General features: G+C 39.1%; 1 protein-coding gene across 1 annotated transcript in view; it reads left to right on the forward strand.

Moving 5' to 3' along the window:
- The first annotated feature begins 23,489 nt into the window (after positions 1-23,489).
- Positions 23,490-27,954, forward strand: part of luzp2 (leucine zipper protein 2) — a 180,516-nt gene continuing 176,051 nt past the window's right edge. Inside the window, exon 1 of the mRNA XM_061064183.1 lies at positions 23,490-23,755. Within this exon, the coding sequence (XP_060920166.1) occupies positions 23,694-23,755 (62 nt within the window). The 5' untranslated portion in view covers positions 23,490-23,693. The remainder of the gene's footprint in view (positions 23,756-27,954) is intronic.

Here is a 27,954-nt window from a genome sequence, read left to right on the forward strand (position 1 = left end):
AACTGCTGTGCAAGCTTGTTAAACATCTGAGCCTGAGCTTTAGGTGCTTTGGGGTTTGTGCCTGAGCATGTTAAAGAAGTGTGAAAACGCCACCTGCAACAACAATGCAACACAACTCTCGTAGTTAATAGAATCACTGAATAGAATAATAAATTCATGCTTTTTTTCCCCTTTGCAATTATTCAATCACTGCAATCCAAACCATAAAGAATAATGCTGCTTTTATTTGGCTGTATGTCGACATGAGCACTTGTCAGAACGTCGAAAACTCATCATCGCTTAAGTGGTTCAATTTATGGCACTCCAAACTGTAATGCTACAACCTGGAGTGCAATTGTCTCGTTCTCAGCCAATCCAGATTCAGCCACTCCCACCAAATCAACCGAAGGCTTTAAAAGTTAAAAGATATTCCCCCTTGATGGTTTAAAAAATATAGATATGAGACAGTGGACATTTTCCTTTGACATCATGCTCATGTTGGGAAGCTCAGATATTGTTTTAACGTTTTATTGCTTCTTAAATCATAAATTTATGATCTGACAAAAATTATAATTTCACAGCTTCTCAATCTCGGAGCAAATAAAAAGACAATCATCAGTAGAAATCTCATGGGAAATCTATTCAAGTTGAAACGACACATTTGCTAACCTTTAAGGGTCTGAATAAAGCTTATTTTAGAATGTCAACACTATTATCCTGCTAATAGTAAGGTGTCTGGTCATGATACCAGAATGTTAAACTTTGATACTAAAATCAAATTATATCAGTACCCTTTTTTTTGTACTACAGGAACAAAAATAGCACACCCCAAGTAAGAATGTTCTTGTTCTTAATGACCAAAAAATGCAAGTAAACTCCTGCACAACATGTAAATTGCACTAATACATTGGCAACGTTTCACTATGGGAAAGTTGCCAATGTATTAGTTTACTTCAGACAGTGTCACCTCCTCTGCTCGCTGTCTGTTTGGTTAAACGTTTGGTTTGGTTAAACGTTTAACCCCACCCTCATATGTTACTGTCCCTATCCTTTTCAAGCTTCCTTCTTCTATGCTGTTTACAGAGAAAACAGTGGCAGACTTGCCATTTAAATGTTCAAATCCATTTTGGAAAGGCGGGTCCATTATATCAGGATTGAGCAGAAGAAAGCAGGCGTGTCTTTTCTGGACAGTAAACCATCGATTCAGCTGTATGGAATGACTTTCAGCAGAAGCTAGCTTGCTAATGATTCACTGTTTGGTCTTCTCAGTCCTCAGGGTCAGCTTGGCCCATAAGAAAGTGTCATGAGTTTCTTTTTTGTCCTTTGTAACTTTTTTTTTTTTTTTTTTAAAGAAAATGGTCAAATGGATCTGAATTGAAGCAGATGACATTCAAGATGGTGAGTGCAGGCCTAGTCCTGGGTTCGGACTTCTTTGATGGTGAACAATCTCCCCTCAGCAGTCAGCCCATCCAAACTCACTGGTTTCATTGTCTGTCAGACACAAGGCCCACACGTTATTGCCAGTCTTATGTTTTAAATATGAGAAACTTCTCGAAGGGGACTGCAGTAAGTTTTTAATGACCTGTTCAACTTGGCATGTTAAAAATACAGTCCTTGAGCTATTAGTTTTTTCTCAGTTCACTTTTGAATTGAGCAGAACATTTTTCAAAGCATAAGTTGGCAGCTATGTGATGCTTTATCATTATCACAAATTCCATTTTTATACCTCTGAATCGCTCTAAAAGCTGTGAATATCCTTTATGTTAGCAGTTCAGTTGAGGAGGTTTCTGAGCTATAACAGCACCATAATATAGCTGACATGTACTGCTGATGAAGTTTTAATTCCACAGCCATAACTGCAAAGAGGGCAAAGGGATATAATTGACTCTACATCCATCCAGTAGCAGGTGAAGTGGTAGACTCTATTCTCAAGTATAATAGCTAAAGAAAATAAAGGATTTGAAGAAACCTCGCCACAGATTGCTTGGCTGTTGTTAAACTGTTTCAGGGTGGATTTTTTTTTTCCATTAAGCCTGATCAGAGAGGATTTAACCCAGAACTGTGTTGCGAATGTGTTTTCAGAGCTGCTATATCTGGTATTAAGTGTCTCTCAGGCTGCTGCTAACATGTTGCCGGGTTTATTTTCCTTAAAATACACACAGAAGCTCCTCTCTAAGTCTCAACAGGAAGACTGCTGCAGCCTGGCAAAGTTCATGGACTGAGTGGTCATCTGTAAAGAGGCTCCTCTGCCTGCACTCAGCTGTACACGTGGCGGCCTCAAGGGCTTAAAGAGTCATTTTGACTTGTTTATGTCATGTTAAATCATGATGATGAGGAAAAGGAAGCCCAGTTAGAGTTACACATTGAGCTTAAGAAGACAGGAAGTTAAAGATTGGGCTTTCTAAAACAAGTAGCGGTTACCTGTTCATCGCTGACAATCAATTTTTTGTCAAGTTGTGTGAAATAGGAGACAGAAAATCAAGATTATTACCCAAGATGCATCTCTGAATACAATAAATATAACCAGAAATACATCTGTGAGGGTGCGTGGGTTTTATTTGCCTCCATTACTGACTGCATGAACTGACGTCTCAAACATCAAAGACTGTTTCTCCCACTTAATGAGAGCAAGTCTGAGTCTGTCATATTAATTCTCCTTGACTCCATCATTACCCCCATAATAAATCAAAAACATTGTCAACGCATTTGCCCGAAAAAAATCTGGGTTAATCTCTGATGCAATCTTAGCTTTGATAAGCATATTTATTTAGCAGTTAAAGAGTTTTTTTCCCCCTTCAGATGGGAAAAACACTGACAGTCTTTGAGAATATTTTTGCATCTTCATTTCCTGCTCACTTCCTGGCAGATGTAACTCCTTGTGTTTGCTCTTCCATCTAGTCTCATTGTCAAAATGGTGCAGCAAAAGTTCTTAACTTGCAGAAAAAAGAGACTGAATCTCTTCACACCGGCCTCCAGTGCATCACAATATTGATTTGAAGTTCCTGCTGTTTGTGTGTAAATCATTCATCTGGGCTCCTTCTTGCCGTTTGTATCAAATCCCCTAACTTTTCAAATCTTCCTGAGGTCTTGTTTTTAATATTGTTTCTTGGTTTTGCTGTGGCGATAGCATTAACAGTCTGTACACAAAGCCAATTACACCAAATCTTTCTTCAACATATTTTACTAGAATTTAAATAGATTCCATAAGGTGACATGTCTGAATTGTTTTATATTTTGTTAAATTTCCTTAAAGCTTAAAGCTTCAGCACAATATTACTTTAATTATATACTAATGAATATTTGTCATTAATTTAGGCCCACAATGCTGGTTAAATGTTGTGTCTAAGCTGTAATGCAACCACTGGCCACTAGCCGGGGCCATAGCTCAGTTTTAATGGGCCTGCTCTCCTTGCTCTTATTGCCTGGATAAAATTATCTGGAAAGATGGCGGCTTATAGGAGATGGAAAACTGGCATATAACCACTCCACTGGAGCAACGAATAACCACAGTAACAACACGTGTTAATCTGCAAGGAGGACCAAGAGGCTGGTGGTGCAATCACAGCTAATTTTAGCCTCACAACCTATTTGACAATGTTTTACCCACAGAGTAATTCACATAACCCTAACCCTAGGTGCCACACATTTAAAATGACATGAATCACAACAGCACATTTTCACAATAAAAACAAGCAGGCTATAGATAATTAGCGCAGTATTAGCATTAATGCTGTTGAAGAAAACGTCTTACAAGGACACTCACTCACATGTAAGATAATCACTCACATGCACCGACACTTGAGTGATGAGCATAAAAAGAGAGGACGATGTAGTGATTTGTGTGAATATAGTTTCACAGTCTTCTTACACACCGCAGCTCGACAAATAAGAAAAACACAATCGTTTCTCCTGTTGTGTCTGATTATCAGTGTCAAAGCTCGGAGAGAAAAAAAAAAAACTCAAGGACAGGCCTCCCAGGACTCTGTCGGTATTCGGGTAAAGCAAATGTTAAACAGCGGTAGATCTGCTGCTCAATAATTCAGTTTTTGACAGATGGCGACTAAGAATGTGTGTAGAATGAAAACAATGCAGCTGGATAAAAAGTCAACGGATGATTGGCAACCAGATATGCACAAAGTAATGAGACTGATGTTTAATGAACTGAATCTCAACACACAACATTGGTCATTGAAGGCTTTGTTTTATCCTTGAAGTGTAAGGTATGGGTAGAATGTAAGGTATCTATTTTTTAATGAACTCCCCACAGTCTATTTTTTTTAAAGGCAGCAGACATGTTTAAGTGAGTTTGTTTTCTTAGGATGGATAAATTGCCCCCTGATGAACAGTCAGGTTTGATGAGTAGTCACAGTTTGGCCAAAAGGAGCATGAAAGTGAATCTTTCATTAGCGGACATCGTCGTTCAGGGGACACGCTGACTCAAGACATGTGACTGTGATCTGGTCCGAATAAGTTGTTGACAGTGTGTCCAAACTAATCAAACAAACTGTGACTCCCTTAGTCACTTATTTTATAAAAACATGGAGCCACCATTGACTGTAATGCAAGAAGCCTGAGGGACGTCACCCTCTTCTGTATGTTCCGGTGATGACAATACTACTCCTGCTGCTTCATAATCAGACCTATTTCGTTTTTTGTACCAGGCTGTAAACATGTTTTTTATGCTTTAAAACACTCGACAAACTGCAGGATTTTGCACTGAGACACACGTTTAGTTTTTCAACATGAAAAAAAAACACTCTATTACTCAACTGTAAGCAAAAATGTCAAACTGTAACTAAAACCCCCAAATATCTTTCTTTTAACACAGAGTGAAAAACATGTTGCTCTAAATTTGAAATAATTTATGTATTTTTTCAAATCTTAAATAGAAATTGAGGTAAATAGGCTACTTATATTGGTGGTATTCATACAAAAAAGCCACCTATTTACAGTTTGATCAGATAGAAAAACTCAATCTCATTCATTATCTGTCTTTTTTAAATGTTAATATGAACAAGTTTTAATCAAAACAGTCAGACAATGACTTACTGTCGCAACCCCTCATTTTAAAATAAGGACAATTTTATTGACAGAACTAATTAAGTTCGCTGTTGTTGCTGAATATTTATAAAAGGAAAGGGCACCACCTTGTGGATAACAGTAGAAATTACAACAATGGTTTTTAATCATGTTTTTTTTAGTTCAATATTGATGCTGTGCTTTTCCAGCAGTGGAGTGAGAATAAGTTAATTTATGAGCAGCTGACCACTAAAAGCCTAAAGCAAAACAGAACCACAAAGAGAGCCATTAAATCCAACACAAAACATATTACCACCAACAGCATTGATTCCTTTAGATGTCTTATTCTCTCTGCCATTATGCTTTTGATGTCTTGTGTGAAGCTCTTTGAATTGCCTTGTTGCTGAAATGTGCTATATTAATAAACATGCCTTGCCTAAAGTGTGAGATGTGGCCCCCTTGAGGGCTGTAAAGGTACTGCAGGTGACTTGTAGGAGGTCATTTTTAAATAATGTACAATACGTTTTTTTTTTTTTTTGCATCTACAATTTTTCATTTGTACCTTTTCTGTTGCTATGGCAACCTCTGTGTGGAAGGATTTTTTTTCTTGCACTGCATTTTTTTAGGCTTGCTCTCATCTCATCTCTTTACATTTAACAAATAGATATAAATGAGGAAATGATTGATCTTAATCTCAAGTGTTATTAAGAGATCTGTGATAAGTTTGTGTGGTCCACTGAATAATTTGAATTTGCAGCATTTTTAACTTTTTAAATGGCCTGAGTAAAACTTTTCACACCGTAAACCCACATCATTATTTTGCTAATGGGATTTTTTAAATTATTTAGCAGTTGTTCAGGTTCAAGTTACTTTATTTGTACCCATAAGGTACATTTGGTTGCAGGAAGAGTCACATATACTTCATTTCACTCAGTAGCAGTCTTCCCATTCATTTTCATTTGAAATAGTGCTGCCAGCTGCACAGTTGGACACTAAAAAAATCCCACTCTGCTCCTAATAAATTACACGCAGCTGATTCTTTCTTTTTTTGCAGACACGCATGCAGTTTTATTCAGTGCATAACCTCAGAACACCAAAAAAAGACCGACTCCTCTGGCGTGATGCTGACGGTGCTTGGCTCCATGTGAGAGAAAACGATGAGCGTATCACATCTGCTGAAGATGATTTTTTTTCCTTCTCCTTCTGCTGCTGCGGTGAGGGAATATATAGAAGAAAGGGAACACCTGTCCCTAAAATGAGGGATAATGCCAGTGAGCACGGAGCTGATTGTGTTCAAAGTGTGTATAATTGTGTAAGCTGTGAACCGTGTCCACCTTCCATGCTTGGCAGTCATGGACTGTTTCCTGTGACCTTGCTTTATACAAGAGAATCTGAAGCGATTTTGTGTATTTGCGATCATTTTAGTCTTCGGTTTAATAATACACATGCTGTTTGGGCTCAGTGCACTGAAATGTATTCAAAATTTTCCAACCTCAGTCCAGCAAGTTCTCTGCATTTAGATGCATTTTTTTTCCCACACGTGTGTTGTTTGGTGTTTTACAAAGATGCAAAAAGTCTGTACAGGATGGGGGCGGCAGTAGCTCAGTCCATAGGGACCTGGGTTGGGAACCGGAGGGTCGCAGGCTCAAGTCCTGGTGCGGACCAAATCTGGAAGTTGGTCTGGTAGCTGGAGAGGTGCCAGGGCACTTCCCGAGCACTGTCGATGTGCCCTTGAGCAAGACACCAACCCCCAACTGCTCTGGCGCGCCCTCTGCTTAGCAGTGTGTAGCAGCCCCACTCTGACATCTCTCCACCAATGCATGTCCACAGATCCTGTTTGTGCATGCGTGTGATTCGGTGTGAGAAGTAAAGTCTCTATAAATAACAGAGTGTAAACCCAAATTTTAATAAAGGATATCAAAATCAAAGCATACACAGGATTTGTATCAAATATGACATTCTGAAGAAGGTGTGGGCCCTGTACATCTGGGTCCACATTTAGGTGTCAGTGGAGATTAGGAACTTGGGCAGAAAAACCAACCACATGGTGGAGGCTGGGCGTCAGGGACATCGGGTGGTAGAATAACTTATATAACACATACTCTACATGCAAACAGTTTGCAAAAAACAAACAGTTTGTGATACAGATTTGAACTTCAGATTGGAGTGGTTCTGACCCACGTATGGTATATCAGAATAGCTTAGGCCTTGTATTCTTAAAAAAAAAAAAAAAAAAAGGATCTTAATTAGTGTCATATATAAAAACTTCCCCAGAGTTTTATGAACAACTGTTCTGTATATTAGTCTGTACAGAGACTGGCTTTCATCATCTTTGAATACTGGGATGTCAGGAGGGAACAGAGTTTTCACCATATGGTGACCGTGGCCCTTTGATAATTTCTCCTCATTCTGTGGTTATTAGATGACCATTCAGAGTAATCAGCCACCTAATGGTTCTCATTAGTCTCCTAGACTGTGTGCTCATAACTTGAATAGGATATTATTACACATCTATCCTCTGCTGAAGGTAAGGACGAACCTACAGGGATTATATGTAAGTGATAGAAAAAACGTTTGATTATTCATATGCAGATGTCAGCTACGCACACACACACACACTCAGATTGTACAAGTGCAAGTTATACAACACATCCTAGACAAAAGATTTCAAATTAATAATGGTCATTTAAAGTACAATAACGTCAATAAATTTTACTATTGGGCCGGGGCTTTTCCTCAGACAATATGTAAATATAGTGCTATAACATGCCATGTGACATATAGAGTAAGAAGTATAAGAAGTGCATGCATGAGTTGCATTACAAACAAAACCGAAGTCCACGCCAATGCTTGCCTTACCCTTGTTAGGTTTAAATTGAACAAAGTTGTAGTAAGCTAATGGCACTGTGATATCACCGAGACAATGCTGCCATATCAGGAGAGAAGGAACACAAAATGATTTAGAGCTCCCCCTGCTGACTAGCTGAGGTACATGTATATTAAAGAAACATTTAATAATTTATTCTCAAATATGGTTTCTGTCATCACAGTTAATGCTTATGTCCATGTGTTTGGAGAACTTTAGTTTGAATTAGTTTTTAATCTGTTGACAAATGCGGCTCCTGCAGCGTTCTTTATCGGAGGGACAGTGGAGGACAAACAGAAGTAGAGGAACAGCAATTTTTTGCCGCCTGTCACAGAAGTATTTTGGCTTGGATTTCGTACATTTGAAGGAGGTGGAAATGAGTTGTCCATATTTCTATAAAGCCAAAGTGAAATTCAGACACAGGCATCATTTTATGTTGTTTTTCAAAAATATTTGAAGCTGAGGTGAACAAGGTCACAGGACTCACCAAACCTTTTACAATTTATCTTAAGAGGGACATGATTTTCTGCACAAGAAAACATTCTCAAAATGTTGACATTTGTCTCAAAGACTCCAAATGTGAGCTTCCATGATGGTGCTCCTGTAAAGAAAAGGCCATTTCTGAAGAAAGTTGGGACTATCCTTTGACACATTAGATGGTAGATGTCAAGGCCATTCCAAAGTGTTTAGACCAAAGTGGACAGACTGTCAGAGTCCCTAAAGCTATGTCACTTACATTACTAAAAATCTAAAGAAATAGAACAGAGTAGTGTTGGTGGCCACTTGCACCATTGCCTTGCAGACAGACCTTATTGAATAGGATGATATCACTATGTGACATGACAAGTGATTAGGTCATTTCACATTCACAGTCTATTCAGTATAGACTTGTCCCAGCTTGATGTAAGAACATATGATAATTGCTTGGTTATCACCTCCATATCCATCCACTGCTCATTGAAAATGGAAACTCTGAATTGCATCATGTTCAGAACATTTCAACAACGAATACGTTAAATCAAGTAAGTCATTACAACTGAATTGCATTACTAAGGGATTTAGACTGCACACAAACTGCAAAGATGAAATGAGTAAGACTCTGTCCCAGCTCTAATGATGAATCATCTAGACACTTCATAAACTGCAAAGATAAAGGACAGACGAAAAGAGTATCTGATTTTTTTTCATTAAACCTTCAAAAGTGCAGTTTTAGTGAGATAACTGACACCATAAGTGATAAACTGCTCTCTCTCCAGGCCTATTCTCCTTTTAAAAGAAAGACAATAATCCTGTTTTTACTGCGAGACGAGCCAGTTCAACACTGTGTTGTTTAAATGTAGAAAAATTCACCTCTCACACTTCACAGTGCTGCCTGGTGTTCCATGAGCTGAACAGAGACTGAACAAAGTAGAGTGTTGTGATGGAGTGGGCAGGACTGCTGACTTCTTCTTTTCTGTCTACTTAGTTTGAACAAAGAGCCTTTTTGTAATGCCTCATCACTTCTGTAAAAAGCATGGCTGAAGTGAAGTTCACAAACCACCATCGATATCTGACGCTGGCTGAATTACATGACAGCTGCTCCAGGGCGGCTTGCTCTTAAAAGAGTTCTCTCCCCACATACATCAGAAAATGGGCCTGTGGCTTACTCATGGCGGAGACCTGCCTTCCTTTAGAAAAGTTGGAATATGTGTGACCCTGGAGGGAAGAGTCCAAATTTACTGGGGCCTGTCACAGCCATACAAGGGGCAGGTTGTCAGGACAGACTAAGCAGAGCTTTTTATTTTCATATTCTCTCCTCTGGCACGGCGCCTTGTAGAACACAGTGAGAATATATTCTATGTTATGAATGTGTTTAGCTCTGGTTATTATCTTGTATGCAAACAAATCAGTGCAGGCTGTTGTACCGCTGAATAAAGCTTGTTGTGTCTTGGGCTAAGGGTCACATTTTTGTTTTCTTCCCATTTTCTATTAATATTGGCGCAGAGGAATTTCATTGGAACATGTTAAATTGAATGCAAAAGGTTAAATTGGTGTCTGGAAACATACAGATATTTGCATTTTTGTATTTCATTCTTGCAGCTCAACAGACAACATGCAAAAAAAAACAAGTCACAATGGTGTAGAGCATTGTTTCCCAACATGCTGGTGTCAGAGATCTCAGGGTTTTTTATAAGCACAGGTATCACTTTTTCATGTGTGGGTTCCAGGAAATAAAGGTTTGGAACCTCTGGTCAACATATATCCAACATTCAATTTGTCATTTCATTTTAATGAGCGCAAACATCCTCTGCTTGTTGTTGTCAGTTTTCAGTCATATTTGTTGTCATCGGGTTATGTTGAAATAACCTACAGAAGACTGAATCAGTTTTTAATAACAAGGTAAAGGAAAGGAAATACATATTTATAACTGGAACAAAATGTGTCGCTGAAGTTACAGAGAAAAATGTTTTATCTTCTTTGTTCAGTCATACAAAAACTGATTTCTTATAAAAGATCATTTATGATTTTACTTTTAATCTAGAACACTTCGATTAAAAGCACTTTATAAACACATTCTAATAATGAAGTGTATTTATTGAAGAGGTTAAACACATGTAAACATGTATTTTCAGTGACTGTGCTCTGATGAATTACATTAAGAATCGTTAATACAGACATTTCTTAACAAATGTAAAAAAAAAAATTCAAATGATTTAAAAACTAGAGATGGGACCGAGCCGATCTTCTGTCGGTATCGGGTCAGATATTGATGCAATTTATCGGATATCGGACTGACGGCGCCAATCCACGTCACTGATCAAGACAGGTGGTCGGGCACTTCAAACGTTCTCAGCTCGTACAGTCTCACTTTCAAGACATTCAGACTGAATTTTAAGACACAAATCGTCTCCATCATGATGTTCAGACAAGATGGAACAGCTCCTATATGATCAATGTACAACTTTTACATTTCAGTTTAAAACATTTAATTTGAAAACCTTACAGTTGTTGCTGCCTCCTGTTTGTATGTGAAGCCAGCGCAATGCAATGCCGGATTTACAACAGCTTTATGTGGCCTTACACATAGTACCAAGAACAACAATAACACTATTAGCTATGATAATAAAAGTATCGGAATCGGATCAGAACTGAACAAAAGTGGATCGGTGCATCTGTATTAGAAACACAAAGGCAAATGATGACATGTTCGGTCTACTTTCTATTTACTTACTATACTATTCTACACTTACTATTACTCTACTTACTATACTTAAAGGCTTAATATGCGATTTTCCACACTTAAATATAATAGAAATCAAGTATATCCTCTGAAAATAACTACAATGGGTGTAACACCTGAGTCCCACTGTCTGTGATGTTTTCCGAGTTTTCCGGGACCTATCTTCAGTTTGTTTATATCGCCGGGACGGCCGGCTGACTCCTCCCCTCACGTATAAAAGTTGTTTAATTGAGGGACTAGAGAAAAGAAGAATAACATACTGTACTCACTGCTTCATTGAATGTCCCGTAAGCTTTTCTAGATCACGGTCATTTCGGGTAAATTTACATGCAGTGTGAAGATACGAGCATAATAATGATCGCTAGCATTAGCATGCTAACACAACAATGCAGCGCGAGTTGTTTTGGTTTCATGCTGGTGCTCAAGGGCGACACCTGCTGGATCAAAAAAATTGCATATAAAGCCTTTAAGTAACATTTAAAGAAATGAATGTTATTGCCTTAGAATTAGAGGTCATTGTTGTGGCCATTGTCTCCCACCTCAAGACTGCTCTTTGTAGTAGTCCACCTGCACCACAAAAGTCGTTATGATGAATGATCTGTTTCCCTTTGACCTTGATGTCGTGCAAGCAGCATATGAATGTTGTGATTGGTCCAGGTGGCACTTAATTTATAAAGTGAATCATTACTTATTCATCATATTTAATGGTCTTTTTTAAATATAACATCCTTATCATGCAAAGTTACGATAGCCTCTGCATCATTAGATTATGATGATGGATGGGATTTATAAAGACATTGTATCACATTTAAATATAAGGACATACTGATATAAGTGAATTAAGTACTGTGCAATGTTTCAGCAGCCCTCCTGACTATATGCGGGTTTGTGGAAAGTTTGATTATTTGTAGTCAAAGAAGTGACTTTAATAGTAATGTTTAAATACTGCACTAGACTGCAGGCCATATACACAAATGTTAAGATGATAAAGAGTTGAACCATTGTAGTCCAGTTTCTTTTGTTCCCTCTGAACAAATCCCCCCAGTAGACACATTTACCGTGGTGTCCATTATATCATAGACAACAGAATGTGACCAAAACAATAACACATTAAAGTCACTGCAGCATTTTAACTCTGTTGTGCTGGTTATAGCTGCTGGCTCCCATCGGCTGAGTCTTTATCTTTCCCCACTGTTGGCACAGCTGCACTTTGTCAGTCTTTATCATTTTGTCAAGTGGTGTGGCTGGCTCCGAGATGCAGAGATAAACCTGCATGTTTATGTCCTCTTGGCTGACGCTGCGGCTGGCTGACTCGTGGCCAGTGTTGCAGTGTGAATCCCTACTGCAGCTCTTCATGTGTATCCCCCCTTTGACTGTGCATCCCTGTGATTTGTATGTGCTGTGCCTGCTCTCCTTCTTTTCCCATGACTTTCTCTTCACCATGTGGAACTTTACGATGAATGGAAAGATAAAAAATACAGTGCTACTAATAACGTGTTTAGATATATGCAATATAGACCTTAACACTGAAGTTCCATGTTTACTTGCATCTGTCTGCATCTGTGCTGCAAACACAGGTATTGTGTCAAACATGAGGAACAACAGCTGGACAATCACAAAACTGTGATTAAAAGCTATACTCTAATCTCGCTATAATTTTGTGTATCGCATTTCATATAGTTACAGCAATATCATACAGTGATAACATACAGTATATTGCATATTTTTTTCATATCATGCAGGCCTTCTCTACATGAATGTTGCATAATTATTACAAAAACTGTTTTCTGCAAGATCCAAAGGAAAGATGAACCTTTCTTAAACATTCATGATTCATTCCAGCACTTTAATTTAAACAGAACATCAAAAGAATTCAGCACAATACTAAAAAGAGTGTGTGCCACTATAGTATAAAGGGGCACAGATGCCACAAAACAGCAGCATACTTCTGTGAATAGTACTCTCTCTACAGCATTTTGTTAATCCAGGTCATGCAGCAGCTGTGAAACAGAAGCAACTATGCAAGATTTTAAGATGCTTCACTACCTATTTGAGAGGCTTCAGCAGTTCCAGAATACAACTAAACCATGAATACAATGACATGAACCACATGCACGGCATAATGAATTTTTTTTTTTTTTTTTACCTATTTGAAGCTGTACTGCATGCATTTTCATCCAGTGACATGTTGTTCCTGAGGTTTGCTGCTGTGCTCAGTGGAGATACATTACTTGCAGTTTAAGGAACTTCCTGAAGATGGAAGTACAAATCCATCAGTGAGCTTGAAAAGCAGACGGCCTCTGAATTATGAGCATGGTTCATCCTCTCACGTCAGAGTATTCGGTTTGCATTCTTGTAGTACATCATTGTTCCAGCTGCTCTCAAATAATGTATTAGGGACACTCAGGCATGGGATGGCTCAGCACAGTGTAGATACCGTACCAGTAACTTGGATTGAATGAGAAGCTGAGTGGTTTTATTTTCACTTTTGGCTCCTACAGTGGCCCTACAAAGAGGGACACCTCATTCCAGTGTGAAGTGGGTGCTCAAATCAATATTATATGCATTCCAAAATTCAATCTTACTATTCTCCGTCTATGAAACAACTCCAATTTCTATTTCAGGGCGTGACAGATGAGAATCCTGCTGTCTGTCTGCTATTTTACATTTTGAAATTAGAAATGCAAGTTAGCGTTTCAACATGCAAACTGAAAAACCATAGCCCGTAGGAAATACCAAAATTGCAAAGAAAAACATGTATTTTATGGATGCACTATATTCACTTTAATGCGTCTTTAAGATGAAGCGTCACATTAAACTGATTATGCTACAGCTTCAGTATATCTTGTGCCAAAACATGGCATGTACAATACAACTGCCTTAACACTACTGTGACCTTTTTATACAGGCTTTTAGCAATTCTTCTTTATGGCAGAGCTAGCATTACAAGCCTCTCAGAACAATGGTCTTCATAAACAGTATTTCACCTACAGCCTTGTACTTGTCCTGTGGGGTCATCCTGTAAAGGCCAAAGCCTGCTTTTTGAAAGCAAGGGAGGCTAAAATGGTGAAAATAAGTCCCACAAATGGTCCTGTAATGGTACAAAACCCATTGAATATAGGGCAGACAAATGTTGGAACATAAAACCTGGGGGTGAACAACATGGCAAAGCTGCTGATGTTAGAGAAAAAAGAAATCTATACGTCGATAGATCTGCTAATGAATAGATTCTTTACCTGGAGCTATTGCATGTACAGTGCAGTCACTATCAAGTATATCACGGTCAAAGGCTGTCTCTACTTGTCTTTGAATCACAAGTCCTTGGACATGAAGTTAGTTGTTATTGGAAACTGCCAACTCTGCATGCATGATACTGTATTTTGCCGATATGTAATGAGTTTGAAGTACTTTTTGGTGGTGTTGATACCAATATATATTTTCTCAAAGTTATTGAAAAGTTCATAAAGCTGTTTTTTTTCTTTCAATTTTCTCTGGGAAAAAAACAAAGTGCCACGGGGATGGACAATTAAAATGTCCATGTAAGCTCTCTACAGTGCAATGCAGCTTTTAATTCCTAAAAGAGAAATGGGATGGTGTTTTAATTAACATGCAGTTTTATTTAATCTTATTTGTATTCATTCTTCTGACCATCAATTTCATTCCCTCCCCTTAGACTGCCTGGGTTAAAATGTAAATTATGCATATCTGTCCTCAACAACAGATATTACTAGTGAATAGACAAAAATACCCCCGTAATAAAATGCTGAATTTGCAGGGTTTTGCCATTGAATGTCTATATTGTCAAAGATATAACCAATAAAAATGTCTAGCTTATCAAGAAGGGCAAGCAGGCAGTTGTAGACTAAAAACAGAATATACTTATTCATTGTTGGATATAAGAAAACTACAACTTAATGTAAAGCATGCAATATTTATGAGATTGCTGATAGCCTGCTGGTTTATGTCACAGGCCCAATGTACAGAGGCTGTGGTTTTGTTTGCAGCAGCTGTGGGTTCGAGTCCGACCATTGGCCTTTGCTGCATGTCATCTCCCATTCCCTCCTCCTGGCGTTTCCTTTCTCTCTTCAACTGTCCTATCCAATAAAGTAATAAAAAGCCCAACAAATAATTTTAAACAAAAGCATGCAATATTTATTGAAATATTAAAATGTTAAAGGTGCATTCCACTGCCTACTGTATTGGAGTACGGTCTATGGCTTTAGATCACCTGAATACTTAGCAAACTTGGCACCATCCTATCATCATGTCATATCGGCAGAAATGTAAGTTTTGGGGCTGAAGCAGATTTAAGAGGCTCCATGGTTAATGGTTAATGGACTTGAGCTTGTATAGCACCTTTCTACTCTTCTGACTACTCATAGCACTTTTACATCGCATGTCACCCCTACTTCATCAGAAGTAAATAATCCCATTCATACACATTCATACGCCACTGATGAAGCAGAAGGAGCAACTTGGGGTTAAGTGTCAAACCCCCAACCTTCTGGTTGAGAGGTGACCGACTCTACCAACTGAGCCACAGCCGCCCTTGTCAAACAAAGATGATGTTTGAACATTATTTTGCAATCCTAATGCCACTTCAGCTGAATATACTATTTTATGTTTTTATGTTTAATGAATGAAAGCAAACAAGCATGTTGAAGATGTATGATACATATAATACCCATCATGCTTTCCTGAATATTCTTTACACACTTAAAAAAAAATACATCCACATTCAGGTTAAATACTCTGTTTATCTAGCTCTTCTCAGTAGCAGTAATCTTTCCTTTAATCCCAGAAATATGTCACATCTCTTATCGTCTGGGCCCCTCCACTTGCACTCTTAGATACATACAATGTTGCTGGTGTAGGTCTTAATTTCTGCTCAGTAAGATTATAAACTAAAGCCCTGCAATGTAAAGTATAATCTGCACCTAATTATACTTGAGTATACATAATTACCTTAATTAATAATAGTCTTCTTAGAACTCTCACTTGGGTGAATAATTTGTGGAGAAAGCAGTTTAGCAGTATTCGCCTTCACTCTAAGGATGCTGGGTAAGTAGCTCACTGGCTAACAAGCCAACAGAATCACAATAAACTGCAGCACAATCCCGCACAAATGCTCCTCTCCAGTGGCTGCATCACCATGGTTTAAGGCCAAGGCTCTGGCTCCCGGGCTCTTTCTGGAACATTTCAATGCATTGGAGTGAACAAAGCTGGACCACAATGACTGAGGTTTTTCTCACTGGTTTGAACTGGGCAGGGTTTTAGAAGAACATCCTGCACACTCTGCAATCATACAAATCTCTGCTTTTCCACCAAAGGCGGATGTCCTGCTGCTGTGTTGAAAGTAAAAGTGGGTGTCCTGGCATCCTCTTCCCGCTCTGTGTGGGTGTCTTGCCAGTTTACCAGCTTTATATGTGGGTGTCCTGGCTTCTTGCCTTCGATTGTGGGCGCCCTGTTTCTAACTTGATTGTTCTACTCTTGTAGCACCTTGGTCAGCTTGGGTTTGGTGCTGTAAGAACAGATGTGATGAAATTGTTAGCTCACCGTCAAACAGCTTATGAAACTGATGCAATTGTATTTCCTAATTCGATTAGAGCCGCAATCCAATTCAGGGAGATTCATAAAAATATAGAACGATTCTACAGATGGAATTGTTAAATTAATCCAAAAAACATAAAAGCCAGTGTGTCATTTCAAAATAAAATGTCCTTGTGTGTATTACTTTTCCAGTGGACAAGACAGTAGCCTTAGCGCACAAATATGATGTCATTATGTTTATAATGTGACGTCTTTATTACACACTCAAGCTCATCGTCTCACTTTGACAGGAAGCTGAGGTTTAGTTCCCAACACAGAAATCTCAGCGCCTCTTTACATCTCACGCTGTGGGCTTTTTAAAACTTTGCTTACGCTCAAAACAAAGTATTTTACTCCCCCAAATTGCCAAAATTATAGCCAACTTAACTATGAGGATGAAATAATGTAACAAAAGTCAAGACATCATTTTTCTACTTTCATAATTACTCTGTCACTTATGAAATGCACATGACGTTCAGGCATCCGTTGTGATTGACAACGGCTCTGCATTAAACAGTTAATGTTAAACTTTGTATTTCATTGATTAATATTTTTGGTATACTCTGTACTGTAAAGTTGCTGCACTCGTCTTCCTATAACTACACTCAAATTAATTAATTCCTAAATACAGCATTAGGTTGTAAACTTTAACCAAACCAACTTTAAACGCCAGGACTTCAGCAAGTTGTGGCCGGAGAAAGTGTTGAACGTTTGGGTCTGCTTGGGCTACTGCTATCTAATGTGAGCATCCTAGCACAGGTTGTGCATTGCCATCGCAATAGGTGAGATACTGTTGTTGTATTTAATCACTTTTTAAAAAGCTTACAGGTGGTGAGCTTTCTGGAAGTTTCTCTTCCTCCATAGTTTCACATTAATTCATTTCTGAGCTAGAGATCTGTAAATCACTGCAGAGATTTAAAACTATTTTTTTTCCCTTATGAGCTAAATTACGTTTACTGGCAATCCCCCTTAGCTCACGTGACTCTCATGAGAGGTAAAAGATCAAAGCTAAAGTCTTGCAAGATTGAAGACGCTAAACAGAGTATGCAGGGTAGGAAGTAAAACCACAGTAAACCTGTTCATAACTTTAAAACCAGGCCATCAACCGGTTCGTAGTAGGTTTTTTTCTGATCCAGGCCTCTACCTTAAGGATCAGTTATCATTTCAGAAACACTAATTACTGGACATGTAGTATTTGGTTAAGCAGCAGTTTTCAAAGTTTTTCCTGAAATTACTGATTTGTTTTGGTGTCTGAGCCTTGGCATCTTCTGTAGGGTTGAATTTAGCTTTGGACGTGTTTTTAGGATGTTAAGGAAAGAGTCGCTGTCACATAACTTCAGGCATCCACGGGCCATTACTCTTTATTTTTTTGTAGAGGGAAGTCGTCAACTCTTCAGTACCTGTTTTATTGCTCGCTTTAGGATTCAGTGCCTGATTCAGCAGGAGCACAATAGAATGAGTCTTCTTTAAAGGTGTTGAAAGGATGTTGACATGATTTAATTGTTACTGTAGTTGTTGTGAGCGGGTTTTGTGGGATTGACTTGGATTATCTGAAGATGCTCTACCTAACAAATACTTTATTATGCTGGGTATTGGACCTCCAGGACTCTGTCTGAGGAAGCCCAGAGGGTTTCCTGGAGAATTAAGGAATAATTCAATTTCCAAATATGCAAGAACAATACTAACTATCCTGCAAAATGACCTTACCACCAAGGGAATGTTTCTACAACATGATGTTTCTGTAACATGGGCAAAAAAAGTTGTACAGCACTGAGAATCAGGGTGGGGCAGCATATAAAGGTGTTAAAAATGTCAAGTGATGGTATTACCAGTGTTGGGTTGGAACATAGACATAGTGGCAGACGCGTGTGTGTGCGTGCATGCAAGTTAGCAACAAGCTGGTGAAGAGCGATGAACATCTAGTGTGATGAAAAGCCCCATTTTCTCAGCAGTTGTCGACTCAACAAGCCTGTTGTTCTTTTGCTCTTGAATTGAAAACGACAACAACAACAATTCAGCTCTTTTAGAGGTCAGTTTGTAACCTTTGTTGTACAGCCCAATCTGTAATTCTTAATCACATTCTTTCAGTCTACTTTTTTCTCCAGGTACAAAACTTGACCGGATGTAGCTAGAACTTTAAAACAATCACCTTTTGAAGGGTTCCGGTGTTAAAGGTTTAAACTTGAACTCTATTTTACTTTGTGCAGAATATCAGACAGCTGCTCATTTTCATTGGATGTGACAGGTATCTGTTGGATAACTGATTCATTATGTAACAGATGTTTGCAGTACTATACCTCCTTTTCCACAGATAACAGATAACTACTGACCAACGTCATCAGTTTGGAGTATTTGCATTTTGTGACATTCAAATTGTTTTTTTCCAGCATCTCTGTTCATTTGTTCTGCACGTATGTTGACAGATTAAACATTCCAGACATGATGTTCAGAGCTTATTTCAGCAGCAGCAGTTGTGTGAAAGCACATTTCCATACTCTATCCATGAACCGACTGACAGCGAAGTGCCTTAAGCTTGGGCTTTACTGCCAGACTTCTGCCTTTTTTTGTTTTCTCTCCACACAAATGTTGAATGGCACTGTAGATGTTGAGGATGGAAATTTATGCGAGGAAATGGTAGGGTTTTTTTTCTCCTCCTTGTAGCACAACCACTCTGTAAACATGCATAATAGACTATGGAGATTTCAGTTTTACTAACTTATCTTCTTGAACTTAACATTCATGCAGAAGAAGAGCAGAAAAGGAATGAGATGCATCTTTGCAGAACGAAAACATTCGGGAACAACGTGCTGACAGCCCATTATTTTGGCTCCTCAGAATCACGATATCTAGATGTACTTGGGCAACTGTCAGTCAATATCTTTGTCCTTGGATATGTTATTGCAGAGAAGTGGAAGCGTTGCCTGCAGAGACTGAATCAGCCTGAAGGTAAAGACAGCAGCTTGTGACCAGGAGGGAAAAAAAGGAGAGGAGATCTGGACTAGGAAAATGCGATTGAGTCACGATGTGAAATCCCTCAAGAGCGAATAACTTTGTGCTTTTTAGCAAAGCACTTAACCCAGTTTGCACAGTGTAGCTACATACAGGGAAACAGTATTTGTCTTGGCTTCTCCACTGTCAAAATGCTTACATTGGTCACATTGTCGAACATTGATTCAGGATTCTTCTAAATATGAGAATCTGTACGGTACGCAGCAGAAACCTTTCATGAATAAATAATGGGTTTAAAAAGAAAACAACAGGATGTATGCTGCTGGATTCAGCTGAAGAGTATATGCCTTCAAAGCTGTGTTGACCATGCCTTCTATAGTTTGACAGCTGGCAGGAAAGCTCTGCCTTTTCCTACCGCTTAGAAATTCTTTTGAAGCCTGGGATACACATATCCATACTTCTAGTCTTGTGAGGACCCTAAAGTGACATTACACATTCTACAACACCAATATCCCCCCACAAATAAACTCTGGCAATATGGTAAGGCAAAGCAAGACTCTTTTGATTGCCTTTTTCATACAGTATGATGGACTAATAAGACATGATAAAAAACACATTATTGCAGGCTTCTTGAAATACCTTAGAAGGCAATAATGAATTAGATTAGAACATTAGATTCTTGTTTTAAAGACCATGTACATGAACAGCTTGGGTTGAAATGTTTTAATATGATATGCTTAGCAACACACATAACTAAGAAATGGGTTTAATTGCTTACTTGTAAAATAATGATCTTCTAATAGTCAAACGATGCATTAAAAATATACCGACATTAGCCCTGAAGAGGTGCAACGAAAGCAGGCTAGGTAACATCCATTATTGTAAGAAACTACAGAAAACAATAGGATGACATGCAGTGCTTAAGGCACTAGTTCCTACCTAGGGGCTGCGATGCTTCTCTTCTGCTTTGAGGTGGTCACACTTAGATTCCCAAGAAAAGGTTAGGAACCAATGGTTTATGGGGTAGTCACTATAGTTAAATAGTTAGCACTGTTGCCTCACAACATGCAGGCTTGTGGTTGGAATATGATGTGTGGAGTTTGCATATTCTCCTTTTGTCTGACCCTGTAGGATCTTTTTGGATCTCTTCTTTACCTCAGCGCTCCTACCACAGTCCAAAGACATGCCTAGTAGAGACTCTAAACTGCCCCATAGGCAAGATACTCAGCATAAATGGTTGATGGTTGTCTGTCACTATGTTTCTACCCTCTCTCGATAACAGCTGGGATCCTCTCTAGTTCCCCCCCCCGCAATGTGCAACAGGATCAGTGGTATAGATAATGGATGGATGGACATCAATACTGGGCCGGATTGAGGTAATTACCTGGCCTGATTTAGCCCACTTGTCTACCAACTGAAAATGTCTGACCAAGTGCAACTGTTAGTCTAACCTTAAGTTCCCTAAAGTCTTGTCCCTCAGACCTAGGCCCAGACATAACCCTTTTGGAGAAGTAAGAACCAGTCAAAATGTCCACTTAGTGAAAAAAGTCCTCCAACATAATGAAAGGCTGAGACCTTTTTTATTTCCACTTTAAAGCCAAATATTAAAAAGTGACTGCATTAGTTTTTTTGTTGCATCACTCGGGGGATGTTTTTGACTTTTACTTTTGCTTACAGGCATTAAGAAATGATAGGAGGAAGTGCAAGAAGATAAATATGCACTTAAAATAATGTTTCTAATAGGCCTTGCAGAGCTCCACAGCAGGCTTTTAAATTTTTTAGTAAAAGCAAGTAACTCAGTTGGAATACTGTGCTTGTGAGTGACTCAGATTGTGGGAAAGCAACTGGATTCACTTAACATCTGTAGTCATGTTATGTCCAATGCTCAACTGGCACTGAGCAGTGTGTCTTTTCTGATAGCAAAACTGTTTTAATGAAAGAAAACATGCGGCGAAAAAAGTCCCCTAAAGTTATTTAGACTCTGTTTTGTTGTGTAGCTGTTGCATAAATAAACTAGAGGCAAAGACGTGTTTTTGCCTTTGCAGAATTCATAGAAAACATGAAAGGGATCTTGGCTCTGACTAAAAAGGAGCAACCCACTTTTGGCATGATCAAAATTCAAATGAAACAATCGTAATAAATGTACAAATCAATCGGTATGACATCACGCTTAGCTGTGGGGATTTTTCCAAATGTAATCTTGCATAATATCAACAATGCAGTCTCATTTCATTGTAATTATTCTTCATTATGGTGAGACGATCAACAGGTTGGCTCGCAGCACTGGGACTACAAGTTTCTGGCTGACGTGGTCCATGATTGAGACAGATTACGGAGGTCCAATGAGGATGCTCGCCCTGGTAACCGTGGTGAGCTGCGGTCTAGCAGACTCATTACATCTGGTCACCATGGGTTTCCATGCATGAACTTCCAATTAGAGCAAGTAAATGGGTGGAAATCTTTCAGTATGGAAAATAGGTTAGGACTATAGTGGGATACAATATACTCCAAACTCTATTAAAGCTGTAATGGAAATCATTTATCATGCCTCTGGTGTGTGACCTCCACCTTTTGTACGGACTGCTTAATATTCTACCTGTATTACATGGCTTAGAGTCTCACTTAGAACATCCCCTCTGTCCTCAACATTTTGTTCTTGAGCTTTTCTTTCTTTTACAAGGATAACCTCGGATTTTAAAGAGATTCACAGGGCAGGCCATGTGATTGGAGGATGTCATTACTTCATGCAAGAAATTAATTCCTGACATTTTTAAAGGCTGATGATTTTTGTTATGTATGTATTAATTGCTCGTTCATTGCGCTATCACCAGAAAGTGACCCAACTCTACGAACAAGACAGCCAATAAATGAGCAGAATGTAAAGGTAATATTGGATTTAATTTTAATGTTTGTAGTGAAGTGATTTAGTTTAATGTGATTTCAAAAACACTTTTCATACGCTTTAATTTAATTTTAAAAAATAGTTTTAGTTTAACTTGCAAGATTGCTCTTTTTCTTTTTAAAAACAACAATTTACATCAGTGTGTATTTATAATTTGGATTATTCTCTGTAGTTTAATCATTTGGTATAAGAGGATATCTCCTCAGTTATCTCCATGCTTTTTGTAACTTCTCAGAGCTGCTCATGATCTGTAAACTCTGCCTGTATATAATTTTATATTATGAGTTCAGTGGGAAATTCTGAAAATGACAGATATCATTATGTTTTTGAAATACTAATTCTACTAAGTTTTAACATTTTAAAACTTTCCCTCTTCATCCAATTGTAGCTTGAAAAAAAACCTAAACTTATTTGCTTCTAAGTAATTGGATACATCATTTATCTAGAAAGGAAAATCTTTTACCCTAATAAAGAAAACGAACAAAGAGAGACAAATTAGAATTATAGTTGGCACCAGAGTTTATTATTTCAATTAGTTTGGGATTTGTTCTCGTGCTGAAGGTAATTGATTTTTTTTTCCCCCACTCAACAACCTAACCTTGCTTTCTCTTTTAAGTACAGAGCTTCACTGCTAATTACACTTTAAATCTATTAGTGTCTGCTTTAACTGAACTGTGACTCTTAACTGTTAACCCCTTGAGTTTGGGCTGCTTGATGTCTGCTCTAACTGTTTTGCTGCATCTCCACCTATCACACTGCAGATAGTAAACAGGCAGCATGAGATGAATGAAGAGGTGTGTTGGCGGAGCAAGCAGCACCTTCAAAAACGGCAAGAACGCTTCTCACCAATAGCTGAAGCTGCACGGGTGCTGACATCATATCACTCCCACATCTCCCTCTCTTGATTTCAGCCCCACCCGCTCCTTTCCATTAGCAAGTCGGTCCGTGTCCCTGTGTTATTTAAAGCCAGAGATCCTCCCTCTCTCGCTGAGCCACTGTGTTGCATCTGTCTGCCTCGCCGCATGTGTGTCTGGGTATGTGTGTGTGTGTATGAGAGAGAGCACTAAAAAACCCAGGCAGCCAGTGGGAGAGCTAGAGAGCGGGGAGAGAGACGCGGGGGAAAGGCAAAAAAGCATCTGAGAAGGGAGAGAGGAGACGGGAGTGTGAGAATGAAATTCATCCAAGCTATTTGCTTACTGCTTCTCTGTCCAGCTTTGAGCCTCAACACCAGGTAAGAGATGAATCAGCGCAGATGTTTTCTCGTCTTTATTTAGTCTTGTTTCACCCTGCGAGAGACTCTGGAACAAAAGCAGGTTCAAAGCATGCAATCTTAGATCTCTAATGTGAAGGTCTGCTCTGTCCTGCCAAACACTGAAGCCTTAATTCGCCCTGCTCCGTGCGCTTAAAGCATGTTGGAGACTGAAAGACTTAAAAGAAGGAGGCAAGAGCTTATCTGTTGAACTAGGCTATTATCTCTCTATCTCTCTCTCTCTCTCTCTCTCTCAGTTCTATGCAGGCTGAGAGACAGTTATCCTTTTGTGGTGCTAATGCCCAGAACGCGATGCCTCTTGAATAGTGGTGACATTGCTTTTGGGGACTTTTTTTGTTTTTTTAATGCTGCCTGCTGGTCTGGAAGGGAGCAAGTTAAAGAAACTGAGAGAAAGGACAAGGCTACTTGTGTTGCAGTACATTGAAAAAAGAGCAGGTGTGTGTGTGTGTCTCTCTCTCTGAGAATATGTGTGTGAGGCTTTGGAAAAAGAAGCAGAAAGATGAGAGTTACACAAGGAGAATGATCGGGAGAGAAATGTGTGAAGGGGGAGAGTTTTGATGATTAATTAAACCATTGATAAAATCGTCCTTCTTCTCTGCCAGTGCCTGACACCGCTGCCTTAATGAGAGCCGGGAGAGGAAATTCAGGGGCTTTGACTATACCATGGAGACATCACACGCAGGAAGGCATGCATTATAAAACTTAGCTTTCTTGTTTCTCCTCCATGCACTAAAATATCAGCATACTGGGACTATCTTTCCTTGAAGATCAGTTGAATTCTGAGAGATGCATGCGCAAGGAGCAGGATCGCTCTGAACTCGTTGTTTAGTTGTTGATCTTAACTAAATAGACAAGTACCTAGATTGTCGTGTTGGAAGCCAAATATTAATGGACACTGTGTGAATAATTTATTTTGCCTCTTGGGCTACAGTATAGATAGACTTGTAAAGACAGAATTCAAGGTTATAGCTTACGTCCAACATATTTGTCAATATTAGAGAGCTGCTCTGATGATGCATGACTCATATAACTAGAAGCTTTGTTGATGTATTAACCTCTAGCACTAAGCAGCCGGCAAATTAAGCCCTCACATACCCTTTAACACACAAACATTTTACTGCTCTTTTAAGGCAAATGCCTAAACATCCTCCAGGCAACCGCTTCAGTCTGTCTTATCACCTTCTCCTCTTCTGATGATGCATATAGACAGACTCCTTAAGCCGGTTCCCTAGCTATGAAACAGAGAGTCATGCTCTTGTTTCGGTTTGAGTCATGAAGTTTGTTTCCCAAGGTTTATTTGTCAATAGTGCGTGCCATCATCAGCCCGGGAGGTGATCTTTTGGGTGCTAATTGGAGAGGGAGGCATTACAGCGGTAATTTGGCAGGTCAGCGCAGACTTTTTTGCCACCTCTTAAGGGGGGGAATGTCATGAAAAGTAATTACCCGAACACACAGATATAATCAGGGTTTTATTAGATAGTTTGTTTCTAAACTCGGTGTAAGCGATGATGTGCTATGGAGGCTGGTTTTTTCTTGGAGCTAGAGGGGGTTTTCCGCGAAAATGTGACGCCTCAAATGTGACCCACTGAACCTGACTCTCTTTCAGAAGAAATCACACAAAGAAAACTGAGAAAGACACACAACGTAACGAGCTATTCTTCACATCCTGCGATTGGGAAACAAATCACAGCAATTTGGGGAGATCTGTTATGTATTGGTATTGTATTGTATTGGTTTCATGTCATGTACGTCTTTGTAACCTGCTACTGGATGCTTTGAATTTCCCTCGGGATCAATAAAGTATCTATCTATCTATCTATCTATCATCTTGGTGAAACAGGATGATTTTTCTGATTCCTTTATCTGTTCCACAATCTAGCCTCAAAGATCTTTTTCAGGAGGTTGATGAATATTTGGACTGAAATACTTGGTAAAAAGCCTTGAAAATTGCTTTAGTAGTGGATTATAATCAGATTTGTTGATGTTGTATTACGGAGGGGTTAATTGAAGTCGGGAGGCTACATTAGAAGTATTGAACTTGAAAAATGTTGCCATATGAAATCTATTCTCTAAAGTTTGCCGCACATGTAAAGGAGATTTGTCAGTGCTCATTTAGTGACCTGAGTAAAGAAAAGTATTTTAATTGGACCTGTAGTCGAGATTTTTCAATTAGCTTCTGTTGTAACATCAACAAAGAGATCTAAGGGGGCGCCGGTAGCCGTGTGGTTAGTGCGCGCGCCCCAGGTAGGGAGGCTATAGTCCTTCAAGCGGGCGGCCGAGGTTCAAATCAGACCTGTGGCTCCTTTCCCGTATGTCATTCCCCACTCTCTCTCTCTCTCCCTGATATCTGACTCTATCCACTGTCCTGTCTCTAAAGCTAGAAAAAGCCCAAAAATAAACCTTAAAAAAAAAAAAAGATCTAAAATTAATACTGAAAGGATGAAAGGTGATTCTAGCATTTCTTTTTCCCTGTTAGAAAGCGGAAGCAACATGTCGACCTGTACTGTTCCTCTCCAAAACATGACCCCAGAATGAGTAGTGGCTCGGCTGCTTAATGGATTTTTAATGAAAAGGACAGCAATAAAGCATCTGCGAGGACGTTTTAATGCTATTTTCTTGTTTGTAGGGATTCATCATAACAGGAATCCATGCATGGATTCAAAGAGAAGGTCATGGCTGAACATGGAAACCATTTGATTCATAACACCTGTTGGCTCTATTATTCTTCCTCCTGGTGGTTTACATGCCCTTACCCCTGTCATATACATCTGGAATTAGCTATGCTTTTAATAGCTGCTGGTAATTAGCTCCAGTGTATTATCCAGCTATATTGTCTTTTGATCTAAAGCCACCCTGGATGAATGTGCCGAGGCAATAAGAGTTGGCAGTGATGTATTTAACATAAAGGTCTTGGAATAGGTTCTATAACTGCTGACACGGTCAGATTCTGTTGAAAGCAGTAAAGAAAATGTAGCTTTTTGCTCTTGCTTCTTAGCTGTACAATATTTTACACGTAAAGTATTTCAGAGCAATGCTGCTTTTTATTGTTGTCTATATTTTCCCCCCTGTCAAAACAAGAAGCAAAGCCAGGGAAAGATCTTATTCTGTCATCAGATTTTGTGTGGGTCCTCAAACACCTGCCTATTTGTTGTTATCCTGGAGGTCATGAGCACACACGCGCCTTATTGTTTGTGACATTCTCATTTTTTTGTTTTGTTTTAGTGGTTCAACATTGAAGAGACTGACTGCAAGGTGTATCTGCATCAGGAAAATGAATTGTGACTGGAGCTGTCTAGTCCACGTTTTGCTCTGCCTCGCTTTGCTTGATCCACTATCATCACATCAGTGGTGCGGGAGAGAATCCATTTCCTGTGTTAACAGCAACCTCCATTGTGTGACCTGATTGAGTCGCCTTAAGGAACCTGAGTTAATGAAATAGGAACCTTTCCATTTTTTTTGTGTGTATGATAGCAGCATTTTGTCAAGCCTTTGGTCCACGGTTAATTCAACTTTATAGCCTTAAAATCCAAAAGGCATCCTGTTGGCTTATAGGCTGGTATGAGGAATTCAAAATCATGGCCCTACATCCCAAAATGCACCTTCCCATTGGACAGAAATTCACATTTTTTAAACGTATTGAATCTTCTTTGCCATTATCTGTGGAAAATTGGCAAAATGCACCTTTCTGGTGCCATATGAGAGCTTGATTAAGAAGGACTGGAGTTTAATGGATTGAGTAGATTACTCAGGCCACATAATGGTAGCACAGGGCTATGTGTCATTGTAGAAATCAATTGGTACTCAGACGTAACACAAGGCTGCATTGACACTAGTCCCGTGAGATATGACTGCCCACCATAGGTCAGGGTTGGGAGGGGGTTGGTGAGTACCACAGTACAGTACAGAAAGACTCTTCTGCATTGGACTTGTTTTTTTGCTTCTCTATATACATCAAACAGTTCCACCTTTTTCCCACTTTCAAATATTCCCTTTCAGTGCTTTTCTTGAAACACATTTGACACATTTTCTTGACACAATCTTTGAAGTCTCTTACCTTAGCGGAGTCTTCTTGGAAACAGTGATATCTGGTGGGATCTCCACCGCATCAAATATTTATGAGTATTTTGGACGGCAATTAGAAGGACTACAGAGAGACTCGG

The sequence above is a fragment of the Labrus mixtus genome, chromosome 1, assembly GCF_963584025.1.
Source record: "Labrus mixtus chromosome 1, fLabMix1.1, whole genome shotgun sequence".
NCBI classification, from domain to species: domain Eukaryota; kingdom Metazoa; phylum Chordata; class Actinopteri; order Labriformes; family Labridae; genus Labrus; species Labrus mixtus.